Source organism: Magnusiomyces paraingens (genome assembly GCF_902498895.1).
Source record: "Magnusiomyces paraingens strain CBS 517.90 genome assembly, contig: contig4, whole genome shotgun sequence".
Lineage (NCBI taxonomy): Eukaryota > Fungi > Ascomycota > Dipodascomycetes > Dipodascales > Dipodascaceae > Magnusiomyces > Magnusiomyces paraingens.
In genome coordinates, this window is record NW_022474070.1 from 740,906 (window position 1) to 753,020 (window position 12,115).

General features: G+C 34.4%; 4 protein-coding genes across 4 annotated transcripts; 2 read left to right on the plus strand and 2 right to left on the minus strand.

Annotated features, from left to right (window-relative positions):
- Nucleotides 1-5: 5 nt before the first annotated feature.
- SAPINGB_P005016 (uncharacterized protein) lies at nt 6-1,646 on the plus strand (the record flags this gene model as incomplete). The annotated part of the gene is made up of 1 exon (XM_031999731.1): nt 6-1,646. The coding sequence occupies one exon, from the start codon at nt 6-8 to the stop codon at nt 1,644-1,646; it is 1,641 nt and encodes a 546-aa protein (XP_031855622.1).
- Nucleotides 1,647-2,027: 381 nt separating this feature from the next.
- Nucleotides 2,028-3,320, plus strand: SAPINGB_P005017 (uncharacterized protein; the record flags this gene model as incomplete). Its single annotated transcript, XM_031999732.1, has 2 exons — nt 2,028-2,218; nt 2,279-3,320. 2 exons carry the CDS (start codon nt 2,028-2,030, stop codon nt 3,318-3,320), a joined length of 1,233 nt encoding a protein of 410 aa, XP_031855623.1.
- Nucleotides 3,321-3,726: 406 nt separating this feature from the next.
- On the minus strand, nt 3,727-4,521 carry SAPINGB_P005018 (uncharacterized protein; the record flags this gene model as incomplete). The annotated part of the gene is made up of 3 exons (XM_031999733.1): nt 3,727-3,778; nt 3,974-4,406; nt 4,476-4,521. The coding sequence occupies 3 exons, from the start codon at nt 4,519-4,521 to the stop codon at nt 3,727-3,729; spliced, it is 531 nt and encodes a 176-aa protein (XP_031855624.1).
- A 1,917-nt stretch (nt 4,522-6,438) lies between these two features.
- Nucleotides 6,439-7,689, minus strand: SAPINGB_P005019 (uncharacterized protein; the record flags this gene model as incomplete). Its single annotated transcript, XM_031999734.1, has 1 exon — nt 6,439-7,689. The coding sequence occupies one exon, from the start codon at nt 7,687-7,689 to the stop codon at nt 6,439-6,441; it is 1,251 nt and encodes a 416-aa protein (XP_031855625.1).
- Nucleotides 7,690-12,115: the final 4,426 nt, after the last annotated feature.

A 12,115-nucleotide genomic window follows, 5' to 3' on the forward strand; every position in this document is an offset into this window, starting at 1 on the left:
ATACAATGGGATTGCTTACTTGCCAGGATATCAAAAACCAAGTGTTTTTGGTCATTGGAACCTCAGGACTTACTCTCACCCGAGTGCAAACCCTACTAGAGCATGGTGCTCATGCCATCGTCTTCACTGACATTGATCTGTCAAGTCAAGAATCTGTTCCAGCCATAACAAGCACAATTTCTGCGCAAACATCAGAAAAACTTGGTGAATTTTCAGCTGCAGGGAAGATTTCATGGGTCCAAGACCGAGGATTTACACTGAGTGATTTAGAGACTCAGGGGCGCAGCGAGGTTCGTGGGGTTGTAGACGGTGTATTTCTGACTATTCCCAAGGCCATAAAAGGTTCGTCTTCTACATTGTTTGTGGATGACTTGTTTCACAAGTGCGTGAGTGCACGGATACCAATCAATACGGCAGACGATCCAGAACATTGTACGTTTACGTTGCTGTCGACATTCACAAAGGGTGATTTCCAGTTGGGCGTAACCACAAGCGGGAAAGGATGCAGACTGGCCAACAGAATCCGGCGTGAGGCTGTGAGCTCGCTGCCTAACAATATTGATGCAATTTGTGAGAAAGTGGGTGCACTGCGACGACGAATCATTGCAGAGGATGAAAAGGACGAAGAAGCCGAACGAACCAAGAAATTAGAAGAAGATGAAACTGGGCAGGAGGATGATGATGCGGATCAAACAAACAAGTTTAATAACCTTGTGTTGGAGTTTAACGAATCTCACCAGCAGAAAAAGAAGCAACGTTTGCGATGGCTGTCACAGATTGTGGAATACTACCCGCTGGCCAAGCTTGCCGATTTGTCTGTGGATGAATTGTCAAAAGAATACAAGCAATACAATGAGCAAACAGCTGAAGTTGCAGCAGCAGCTAATAAAAGAGGCCGAATTGCGCTGGTTGGCGCGGGTCCTGGGTCTACTGGGTTACTAACCACGGAGGCTTTGCAGGCAATTAAAGAAGCCGATATTATATTGGCCGATAAGCTTGTTCCTGCTGCTGTTCTTGCGCAGATCCCCCGTGAGACACCAGTCCACATTGCGAAAAAGTTCCCTGGCAATGCCGAACGGGCCCAGCAAGAGCTGCTTGCACTTGGGTTAGAAGGCGTGCGTGCGGGGAAATACGTTGTGCGATTGAAACAAGGTGATCCTTACATTTTCGGGCGCGGAGCTGAGGAGTACTTGTACTTTGAACAGCACGGATATGCACCAACTAGCGTGGTGGCCGGTATCACATCTGCACTAAGCGCGCCGCTGGCGGCCCGCATTCCACCCACGCACCGTGACGTTGCAGATCAGGTTTTGGTGTGCACAGGAACCGGGCGACGCGGTGCGTTACCACGGTTCCCTGAATGGGATGACGCGCGGACGGTGGTTTTCCTGATGGCATTACACCGGATTGGCGATGTGGTGGATGCGCTTGTTGCCAAGGGATGGGACCCAGAGGTGCCGTGCTGTGTGGTGGAACGTGCGTCGTGTCCTGACCAACGTGTGATTCGTACTAGACTTAAAGATGTGGCCGAAGCTCTTGAGACTGCAGGTAGCAGACCCCCTGGACTGTTGGTTGCTGGACGTGCGTGCGAGGTGATTGTCAAGCTTGCAGATGACGAGCGGTGGAGAATTGAGGAAGGGCTGTAAATATGAGTGTCACGTGTTTTTGCAGAAACTTTGAACGGAGCACTTTTTTTTTTGTGAGGGTTGAATCATCTATCGCCAATTGATTGATTGATTGATTGAGTGGGGGGGTTGATGTGGAGGTGGTATTGATGTTGATGTGCATTTTGCATGGACCTAATTATTTTTTGGGCTGATAGATAATGGCAACACAAGCACACACACACATTTTTTTTTTTTTTCTTTTTCTTCTTCTTCTTTTTATCATCACCACCACCACCACCACTCAAACAATTATTTTTTATTTATAAACCAACAAAAAAAAAAAAAAAAGAATAAAGGAACTCATTTTTAGAACCCAGATATATAGACTTTTTAGAATATAATAACTTTATCAATTTAACAATGCTTTCCATTGCTTTGAAAGTCCCCAGACACTGTCAATTGGCATCAGCAGCAGCAGCAGCAGCAGCAGCAGCAGCAGCAGCAGCAGCAGCAGCAGCACGTCGCAGTTTCTCAAGCACTGTTACTACTCTGCAACATCCTTCTTCATATATTCCAGAGCCCGTTGGAAACAAAATAGCTTTTGCCTTTGAGTGAGTCATAAACTCTTTTCCATCCCCCATATATATACAAACTAACATTTTTTTTTAAAGCATTGATGGTGTACTGCTGCGAGGCAAAACTGCAATTCCAGAAGCAAAGCCTGCGCTTGAACTTTTGGCTGCTCACAAAGTCCCTTGGATTCTTCTCACCAATGGCGGTGGTAAGTCTGAGCGTGAACGTGTTGACGAACTTTCCCATTTACTTGACTTCCCTATTGCCGAGCCTCAGTTAGTCCAGGCCCATACACCATTCCGTGCCCTTGCACAAACTTACCACCGTATCTTGGTGGTTGGCGGTGACGGTGATAAGTGTCGCCGCGTGGCTGAGGAAGTATACGGGTTCGAAGATGTGGTTATTCCTGCAGATGTGGTACGCTCAGACCCCTCAGTATGGCCGTTCCACAGGTACTCTCCTGAAGAACTTGCCACCATAGCACGACCTAAACGTCTGTACGAGCCTGAGTCTGGGGAAGCTAAGATTGATGCTGTGTTGGTGTTTAACGACCCCCGTGATATGGGCACCGATGTCCAGGTTGTGCTTGACTTGTTGTTATCTCAGCACGGATACTTTGGTACTCGTCGAGACTTACACTTAACTCATAACAAAAACTCTCAAGTATCTGCGCCCACAATCAACGATCTGAGCATACCTTCTGTACCTATTTATTTCTGTTGCAATGATTTGTTGTGGGCAAATAACTACCGAATGCCAAGGTTTGGCCAGGGCATGTTCCGAATCACCATTGAGCGGTTATATGCGGAAATGACTCATGGAGCCCAGTTGAAAACCACAGTTATTGGGAAACCGTTTGAGCACACATACCGATACGCGGAGCAGGTGCTCAATGACTGGCGGGCAAAGCGGTTTGGAGGACAAGCAGCGCTAGGCCCAGAGCACACTGTTTTTATGGTAGGTGATAACCCGGCGTCGGATATCATGGGGGCCAATAACTACGGATGGTACTCGCTGTTGGTGCGCACAGGAGTGTTTAGAGATGAGGACTTGGCCACGATTGTTGCTCAACCCAAGCAGATTTTGGATAATGTTAAAGAGGCTGTTGAGTTTGGCATTGCCCATGGGCTTCAAGTTTAGAGGATTTAATGTGTTTATAATAAATAAAATAGAATGTCATCACTATTATCTAAACAAAGTACAAAAAAAAAATGAAATTAAGAGATGAGAAGGGGGAGGTTTGTAGGGTAGTTTATAAAACCCTAAAAAAAAAATAAAAAAGTAGTCGAAGTATATAAAAGTACAGAGACTAAGGGGGTGATAGGGAAAAGGTCCAGGAGATGGAAAGAAATTAAAAAGGGGGGAAAGGTGTGAGAAGGAGGAGGGAATAAAGTCGTAATCAAAAAAAAAAAATAATAATAAAAAATCATATCATGTCGTTAAAGAGCGTCAAGAGTACAATACAAAAAAAAGTAAACATCTCTAAAGGAAATTCGTCATCGTTAATGGGTCATCGTCATCGTCATTTAAAGCCATTTCAAAGGCCTTAGACTTTATTGGCGACAGTTTGTTCCGACTGGAGTTTGACAGCGTTTCGCCTATAAGAAAAAAGGTGTTAGTAGAGTGTTGTTATTTTTAAAACTTTGAGCCGCACGCCACCGCAAGGGGTAAAATGTGGTGTAACTTGAGTTGAGCAGATAAGAAAAAAAAAAAGTGGCGATAAAAGCGCACAAATTCTCAAATGACTCAAAACAAATAAATAAAAAAAGATAAAAAATAAAAATAGTACATACTCATGAAGTTGCTGTTTGCAGTTTTGAAGACCAACACAAGAATGTTGCTCTAAAAGACGGTGCTTTGAGCAGAAATGACCGTTGCAAAACTGGCAGTCGCCGACATAGCGGAGAGGAGCCGAGATACAGTTTTTAGCTGAACATCTCTTTTTTGACTTTTTGCTTGGAGATGGTTTTGTAGTTGTAGTAGTTGTAGCATTTGATGATGATGATGATGATGATGATGTTTCAGGTAAAGTAGTTGAACGACCTGTAGAGAAGTGAAGGGTAGACTCGTTTTGAATGGCATAGTCCGCCAAGGTTTTAGCATCGTCAAGAGGCTTACCAGCGTATATCAGAACTACCGAGTCGACTTGGATAGAAGTATCATGTGCTGCTAGCAGAGACTTGACATCTGCAATAGTCTTTGAAGGTTCGACATTGAGGATAAAAGCTGGTAAGGTTAGAATGGGCGAGTTTTTAGTAGTAGATAAGCAACAAGAGTTATTGCATGATGACTTACCCGAGCCAGCAACAGATTTGATAGAGATGGCGATAGTGGAGGTCATATTAGATAGATAAATAGATGATAGATATATTTATAATATAAAAGTGTAGATTATTTGGGTTGAGTTGAGTTGAGTTTGTTTAAAAAAAGTATTGAGATTTATAAGAAAAAAATTGTGAGAGAGTTGAAATAAATAAATAAAAAAAAAAAAGAGAATATTTTAAGGTGTAAGAGGAAAGAAGAAAAAAATGTAAAACCTTGGGCAAGGAAGGATATTTATAGTGTGGAGAGAAGTTTATATAAAAAACCTTGTGTGTGTGTGTGACTAACAAAAGTAAAAAAAAAAAAAAAAAAAACGCTGAGCCTCGCCAAAACTAAAAAAAAAAAAAAAAAATTGATTTTTTGTTTTTTCTATTTTCTTCTTCCCGGCGGTGTCTATATAAACAAATTTATTAATGTTATTTATTATTACAATTTCCTTTTAATTTATTGTTAATTTTTCTTCTTTTTATTTTTTTTTTATTTTTTTTTATTTTTTTCAAATAAATAAAGAAAGTTTAGTCTATTAATGATTGATATGAAAGAAAAATATATAAATTTAATGCTTTTTTTATATAAAAAAAATACACATACGACTTTCCTGTAAAGACCTTTTTTTTTAAAAAATGAAAAATAAAAAATGAAAAATAAAAAATGAAAAATAAAAAATGAAAAAGTAGTTCATTTTTGTTTATTTATTTATATATTTATTTTTGATTGATTGATTGACTGATAAGAACTGTTATGTTAAATTCCATTGTTATCGCGCAATCTGCTTAAAACTAATAATACTGAATTTAATTTTTTTTTTTATTTTTTTTTTTTTTTTGACTTGCCTGAAATCAACATTATTTATTAAATAAAATAAATAATAAATAAATGCTTTTTTTTTTTCTTCTTCTTCTTCTTTTTCATTTTCATTTTCATTCTATTATTTGGCATTTATTCCTTAAAAAGGTTTTCTTTTTTTTTATATATTTATATATAATTTCATGCTTATTTGAAATCTTTTTTTTTTTTTGTTTTTTTTTTTCGTACTATATATATTTGATAAAAAAAAAAAAAAAAAAAAAAAGTCATAAACAATCCAAATAAAAGCCGCACACACCTTCATTTGTCTATTTGCCACCCAAACTTTCCTCGGCTGCCACAAAACCCGCCTGCCTTTGCCTGCTTGTCAGCCAGATGACGACATTATAATTTAGTCACGTGTCATACGGGTTAGGTCGGGTCGGGACTTTTTTTTTTTTTTTTTCTTCTTTAATTTATTTATTTTTTTTTTATGAAATAAACCTTATCACTTGAGACTACCTGCCTCTTTTTATTAGACCTTTTGAAAATAAAATGAAAATATATATATATATATATATAAAATAAATAAAATATCATTCAGACATCTTTATCTTCATTTTAAATTTTTTTTTTCTATTCATTTAATATCAATTTAAACCTTGGAAGTTTTAAATATAACAAAGAAAAAAAAAAGAAGCTCTTTGAAAAAATCAAAACGTTTTCATCGTATTAACAAATAAAAATATCAATAAAAAAAAAAAAAAAGAACTCAAGCTCAGGTCATATCATATATCATCATAACGCACTGGCTTAATATTGTTTATCAAAAAAAAAAAAAAAAAAAAAAAAAAAAAGCCCGATAATTAAGGCTCACTTTAAGTTTCTATTTTTTATTTTTTTTTCTCGGGTTTCTATTCCGGCTTTTACAATTTATAAATCTTCTATTTAAATGTGAGAGGCCTTATTTTTTTTTTTTTATTTATTTTTTTTTTTTATTTATTTTATTTTATTTATTTCAATCTAATCTTTTAATAATCATTCCTCTCTATTCTATTTATTTTTCACAAATACCCTAAACCCTAAACTTAAGTCTAAATTTAAACCTAAACCCAAGCCCAAACCTAAACCCAAACCCAACTAATAAACATCATACACTCCTATCGGTCGTCCCAAACGTCCGGTACCCTCCACCAACGCCTCCCTTACTTATTGTACCTTCCCCTAAAATGTCCGAAGGTGTCAATGCCGGCCTCAGTACAACCTCTGGTCTTGTCCCACCTTCAAAACCTGAAATTCCTGGACTTATCCCATCACCATCTTCAAATCTTCCATTATTGGTCCTCCTCCTCCTCCTCTCCTCTTCTTCTTCTTCTTCTTCTTCTTCTTCCTCTGCTTCTGCTTCTGCTTCAGCCTCTGCCTCCGCCTCCTCTTCTCGCTCTGCTGTAACCCCCCACAGCCGCCTCAATGATACCCCAAACAACACTGCACTAACACATGCAAACGCCGCAGCAAGCACTACTCCAGCCCCAGCTGAAATGTGCGGAGGCTCCGGGACTTGATCTTCAGGCGGAGAATGACCGGGTCCTTCTCCTCCCTCACCAGGCCCAACAACATCCACTAAATTTGTCACATATGCCCACACAGCAACAGCAAGTGTTAAACATGCCAATGCCACAGTCACACTCGTATATGCAACCCCAAGCACAAGCCACGCATGCTCATCTGTCCATTTAGACCCTCCTAGACTGTGAAGTAGTCTTCGCTTCCGAATCATCAAAAGCCGATGTCTCTTTGATTTTTGCCACCACCCTTTACCATTGCTTCGACTACTGCTTCGCCTACTAGTCGGATTACTTTCATTTCTTTGCTGTCCTAATCCAAGCTCTTCATCAACTATATTCGTCCTATTCTCCCCAGATACATCCTCATCAACAGCTACCTGGGGTACCCCAAGAAACCCAACTGCATATGCCAACGCCCACACTATCACACATACAAGTCCCTGTTCCACAGCTTCAATAGCCAATACCTCCTCGGCCTCGCCACCACCCTCGGGCACCCGACGGTTCCCCTGAATTACATCACGGACTGTCCACAGTGCAATCACTGTCATCAACAGCGCCAGCGCTGTCAAAGTCATGCATCCGCTCATTCCCGTAGTGGTTGAAGCTGCAGGTGATGTATTGGCTGTGAGATTTCTTGAGTCATCAGGAATTTCCGCAGTAGCTCCGTAGTCATTGTTGTCATTGTCATTATCATTATCATTATCATTATCGTTATCATTATCATTGTCGTCATCTGAACGGGGATTATGATGATGGGACCAAAAGTAATCACTATCGTTGTGACTATTGTCCGTGTATCCGTGGCCATTAGTTCCTGTGCTTTGTTGTTGCATGATTGTAGAAATTTTGAAGGTATTAATTAATAAATAATATATTTAACCCTTAAAAGTATTTAATGATAACTCAATGACAGTTTTTGTTTTTTATTTTTATTTTTATTTTTGTTACTGTTATTGGTAAAGGATAGATAGTGTTTGTAGAGAGAGAAATATGTTGTAAAAAAAGCAGCACTTTTGGATGTTATTGTTGTATGTATATTGTGAGATAAGATAAAGGTCTATTCTTTGGAGGCAAGTAAATAAAACAATTTTTTTTTAAGGTGTTTAAGAAGAAAGAAAATAAAAAATAAAAAAAATAAAAATAAAAATAAAAATAAAAAGAAGCCCTTTTAAGTTTAACAAAAGAAAAAAAATAAAATATTCAGGGGAATAAAAAAGTTCATCTGTTGCTGCTGCTTCTGCTGCTTCTGCTGCTGCCAAAAAAAAAAATAAATAAATAAAATAAAATAAAAGATAAACGATATAATTGTATTATCAAAAAATAAAAAAAAAATTAAAATGAAATAAGTAAAAGAAAAGAAAAATAGACAAATGGAAAAGTCGGGGGGGGAGTTTTTTTTCTTCTTCTTCTTCTTTTTCTTCTTCTTTTTCTTCTTCTTTTTCTTCTTCTTTTTCTTCTTCTTAAACGTCTTGGAATGATAAGTTTTTTTTGGTTTTTTCGATTCTCCGAGAATAATAAAAAAAAAAAAAAAACGTGACAGGAAATACAGAGAAACACAACAAGGGAAATAAAAAAAATAAAAATGAAAAGAATGGAATGTTTTTTTTTCTTTTTTTTGGAATTGTGCTTGATAAAGGTTTTTTTTTTTCTTTTTTTTATTGTTATTATTTCAAAAAAAAAAAAAAAAAAAAATGGTAAATATATCTTCGAACAAGTTACTACATCTGGTAATAAAGTAGCAAATTCTTAAGATCGATCGGGGGGGAAGAAAAACAAAAAACAAAAAAAACTTTTTCCAAATGAACGGGGACCTTTCTTTTTTTTTTTTTTTTTTTATCTTTTTAAGAATTTCAAGGAGTATATAAGAATGACGATTCTCAATTATAGAAAATAAAAACAAGAAAATTTTCACCAAACCCAATTTTGTATGCGTAAGTGAGCACATGTGTTTATATATATAGCACTATACTTTTGTGCACAATAGTAATGGTTAAATGGTAAAATAAAAAATATATTTATATATATATTTGTATGGTATCAAAGAATCGAACAAAGAGCCTGGAAATATATAGTAAATAAGTTTTAGAAGAAAGGTTTCTTAAAACTTTAACTTAACTTAACTAAATTTAAATTTAAATTTAACAAACAATAACAATAATTAAATAGTTAATCAAATATATATCTCCACTATCTTAACAAAACAAATGGGGTAAATAAATACTTATCAAAGTAATAAAAAAAAATTTATTTTATAATATCACCAAAAAAAAAAAGAAAAAAAAAGTGTTCTAGGGTTTTATTAATTAATCATTTGAATATAAATACCAGAAATAACGTCTATTCAAACTATTTGCCAATGTCCACTTATAATATCAACACCAAATATTTTAATCAAATTAATGGTAAATTAAAAAAAATAATTTTTTTATTCGAGTGAATTCACTAATTTAAATCCAAATCGGTTTTTTTTTTTTTTTTAAATTAAATAGTTTCAACATTTAAAGAAATATCATTTGGGTATCAATCAAATATTTCATTGATATTCAATTATCAAATACACTTAAAAAAAAAATAGTCTTTTAGTAACTATTTAATACTTATTTTCAAAATTATTCTTATATATATATTTTTTTTTATTTTATCATTTTTTTGCTTATCAATTCATTAAAAATCCCCTCTTTTAAATTTCAACTTTAACCGACCATCATCAAATATCCGGTTTTTTTAAATACATTCCTCCTTCTTCTTTTACAAGCTTTCTAGTTCAACACATAACCCCAAACATAAAAAAACAAATATTTTATATCCGCATGTTTTATTTTTTTTTTGTACCCTCTTATATTCTTTTGGTATATAATTGTTATTAGATTTTTATTTACAAATATCTAAAAAAAGAGGAGAAGAACAGGATGAGGTGGTGGTGGTGGTGGTAGTGGTGGGGAGAGATCAGTGTATCAACTATCGGACACGGCGGGTAACTAAATTTATCGGATATATATAGTTAATCTTAAAATTTTAATTATATTAGTCTCCGTGTTTATATTTCATAGCAAAAATGTATTATTAAAATAATATACATTAACTAAAGACCCCTCAATGGGGTCTCTTTCACTTTTTCTTGTTTCTTTTAATCTATCGCATGGAAAAATCTTTTTTTCAATAGAATCTTGTTATAGATGACGTCGCAAAAATAAATTAAAGAGAGAAAATAGTGGGGTAAGCTTATATATTTTCAAAAAAAAAAAAAAAAAAAAAAAAAACGGTGAGGAGATTAAAGGTAACAGGGCCTCGAGGGTGTCGAATAAAAAAATGTGAATGTGTTCAGTCTATAGGAATAAGTTTCTGTTTTGGGACAAAAAAAAACACATGTGTGTTATCCGCCAACTACCGAAGCTATAGTAAATTGGAGGGAAAAAAAAAATTTTAAAAGAAAAGAATATTTGGTGAACTCTTTTTTTTTTTTTTTTTTTTTTTTTTTACTGACAATCAATTGAATCAATTGATATCTTACAATTATAATGATAAATATGGCTTAGTTTTGATCAATTTTTGAAATAATTATTTTGATGATAATTTTTTACCAGTATCCTTAAACAAAATTAAAAAAAATATAAAAAAAAAACATGTGTTAGTTTAATTGAAGTTCATTTTATTAATTAAACGAAGAATAATCATTCCAATTTTGAATGGCTAATTGCGGATAATCAAGGATAATATTCAGCTTTAAAAAGTAAGAAAAAATAAAAATAAAAAGAATATTCATAATCATAATTATAATTATAATTATAATTATAATTATAAGCCTAAAAGATGGGCTCATCTTTATTATACCTATAAACCGTTATTTTTTTTTTCATTTAAACAATAGATATATTACCCCACAACAAATCCAATAAAAGTCCATGGGCAATACAGCGCCCAGTTTAACTATTTCTAGAAGCAGTCAATTATGATAATTCCTAGTTTCTTCTTTTATTTATGTCTCTACCCCGCAATTTTTTTTTCATATTTAAAAAGAAAACTTTGCATAACATACAAACCTTACACACATCATATTGAAATATATTTATTTCTTATATATTATTTTTTTTTATAAAAAAATTTTGCCTTGATATTTTTTTTGTTTTTGTTTCTCAATTTTGTTGTTGTTTTTTTTTTTAGGTTCTTTTTTTTTTTTTTTAAACCACTCAATTGAAAAAGTTAAACAAAAAAAAAAGACTTGATTTGATTGAATATTCATTCACCTAATTTGTTCTCCTCTATTTCCTCAACTTTTCCGAAAGTACCATAAAAACTTGGTGATACTATGTACATAAAAAAGTTTGTAACTATATTGTTTCTTTTCCATTCTTTGTAACTGAAATGTAGTAAACCTGTTTATTTGTTTTTTTCTTTTTTATATCCTTTTTTTTCTCTCTCTCTTCTTTATTTCATTGCTCTTTGTCGTGTAGTCAGTCTATTGTCAACTGGACAAAAAAAAAACATGTCACTGGGTACTATGTAGCAAATAGGAATGGCAATATTGCTTTCTGCCGAGACTTTTTTTTAGCAAGTAAAAATAAAAATAAAAATAAAAAAAGAAGAAAGAAACCTTATTCAAACTACTGAGAGTTGTACAATGACTGTTATTTTAATATTGTTATAACTTATCTTTAATTTATCAAGAAAAAAAAAATTCACCTTCTATTAATCAATATAATTAATACAATCATTGAATATCATTATATCTTTCAACCTCTTTTTTTTCCATGTTTCTTTAACTCTAGAAACTTCAAGTTCGTTCTTCACTTTTTTCCCCCCAAAGAAAGGACAAAATCCTTCACAAACTTAATACCACCATCACCACAATACCCTAACAAAGCCAGCCGTGTACCGCAGTGCCGTATATATATATATATATAATCCCCTTCCAAGCCGTGGTTCCCCAACGGTATTAGGTTAGTTTAGTTTACACCCGTATATTATTACGAGAAATTTTTCAAGTACCTACTTTTTGGTGGGGGGAGGAGGAGGAGGAGGAGGAGAAGGAGGAGGAGTGTGATCTGGAACCCAAATCAGGTAAAAGCGGCGGTCAATTTTTGCTCTTTGATTCGAATTCTTGGTGATGTAGTTTGTTTTTCTTCACTGAAATTGATCATTACTTGGTTAAAAGGCACACCGAAAGTTATAAGTTATATCAGGAATGGAAACTGAGACCTTTGACAGGAGAAAAAAAAGAAGAAGAAAAAAATTTTTTTTTTTTTTTCATTGAAAGGCGGG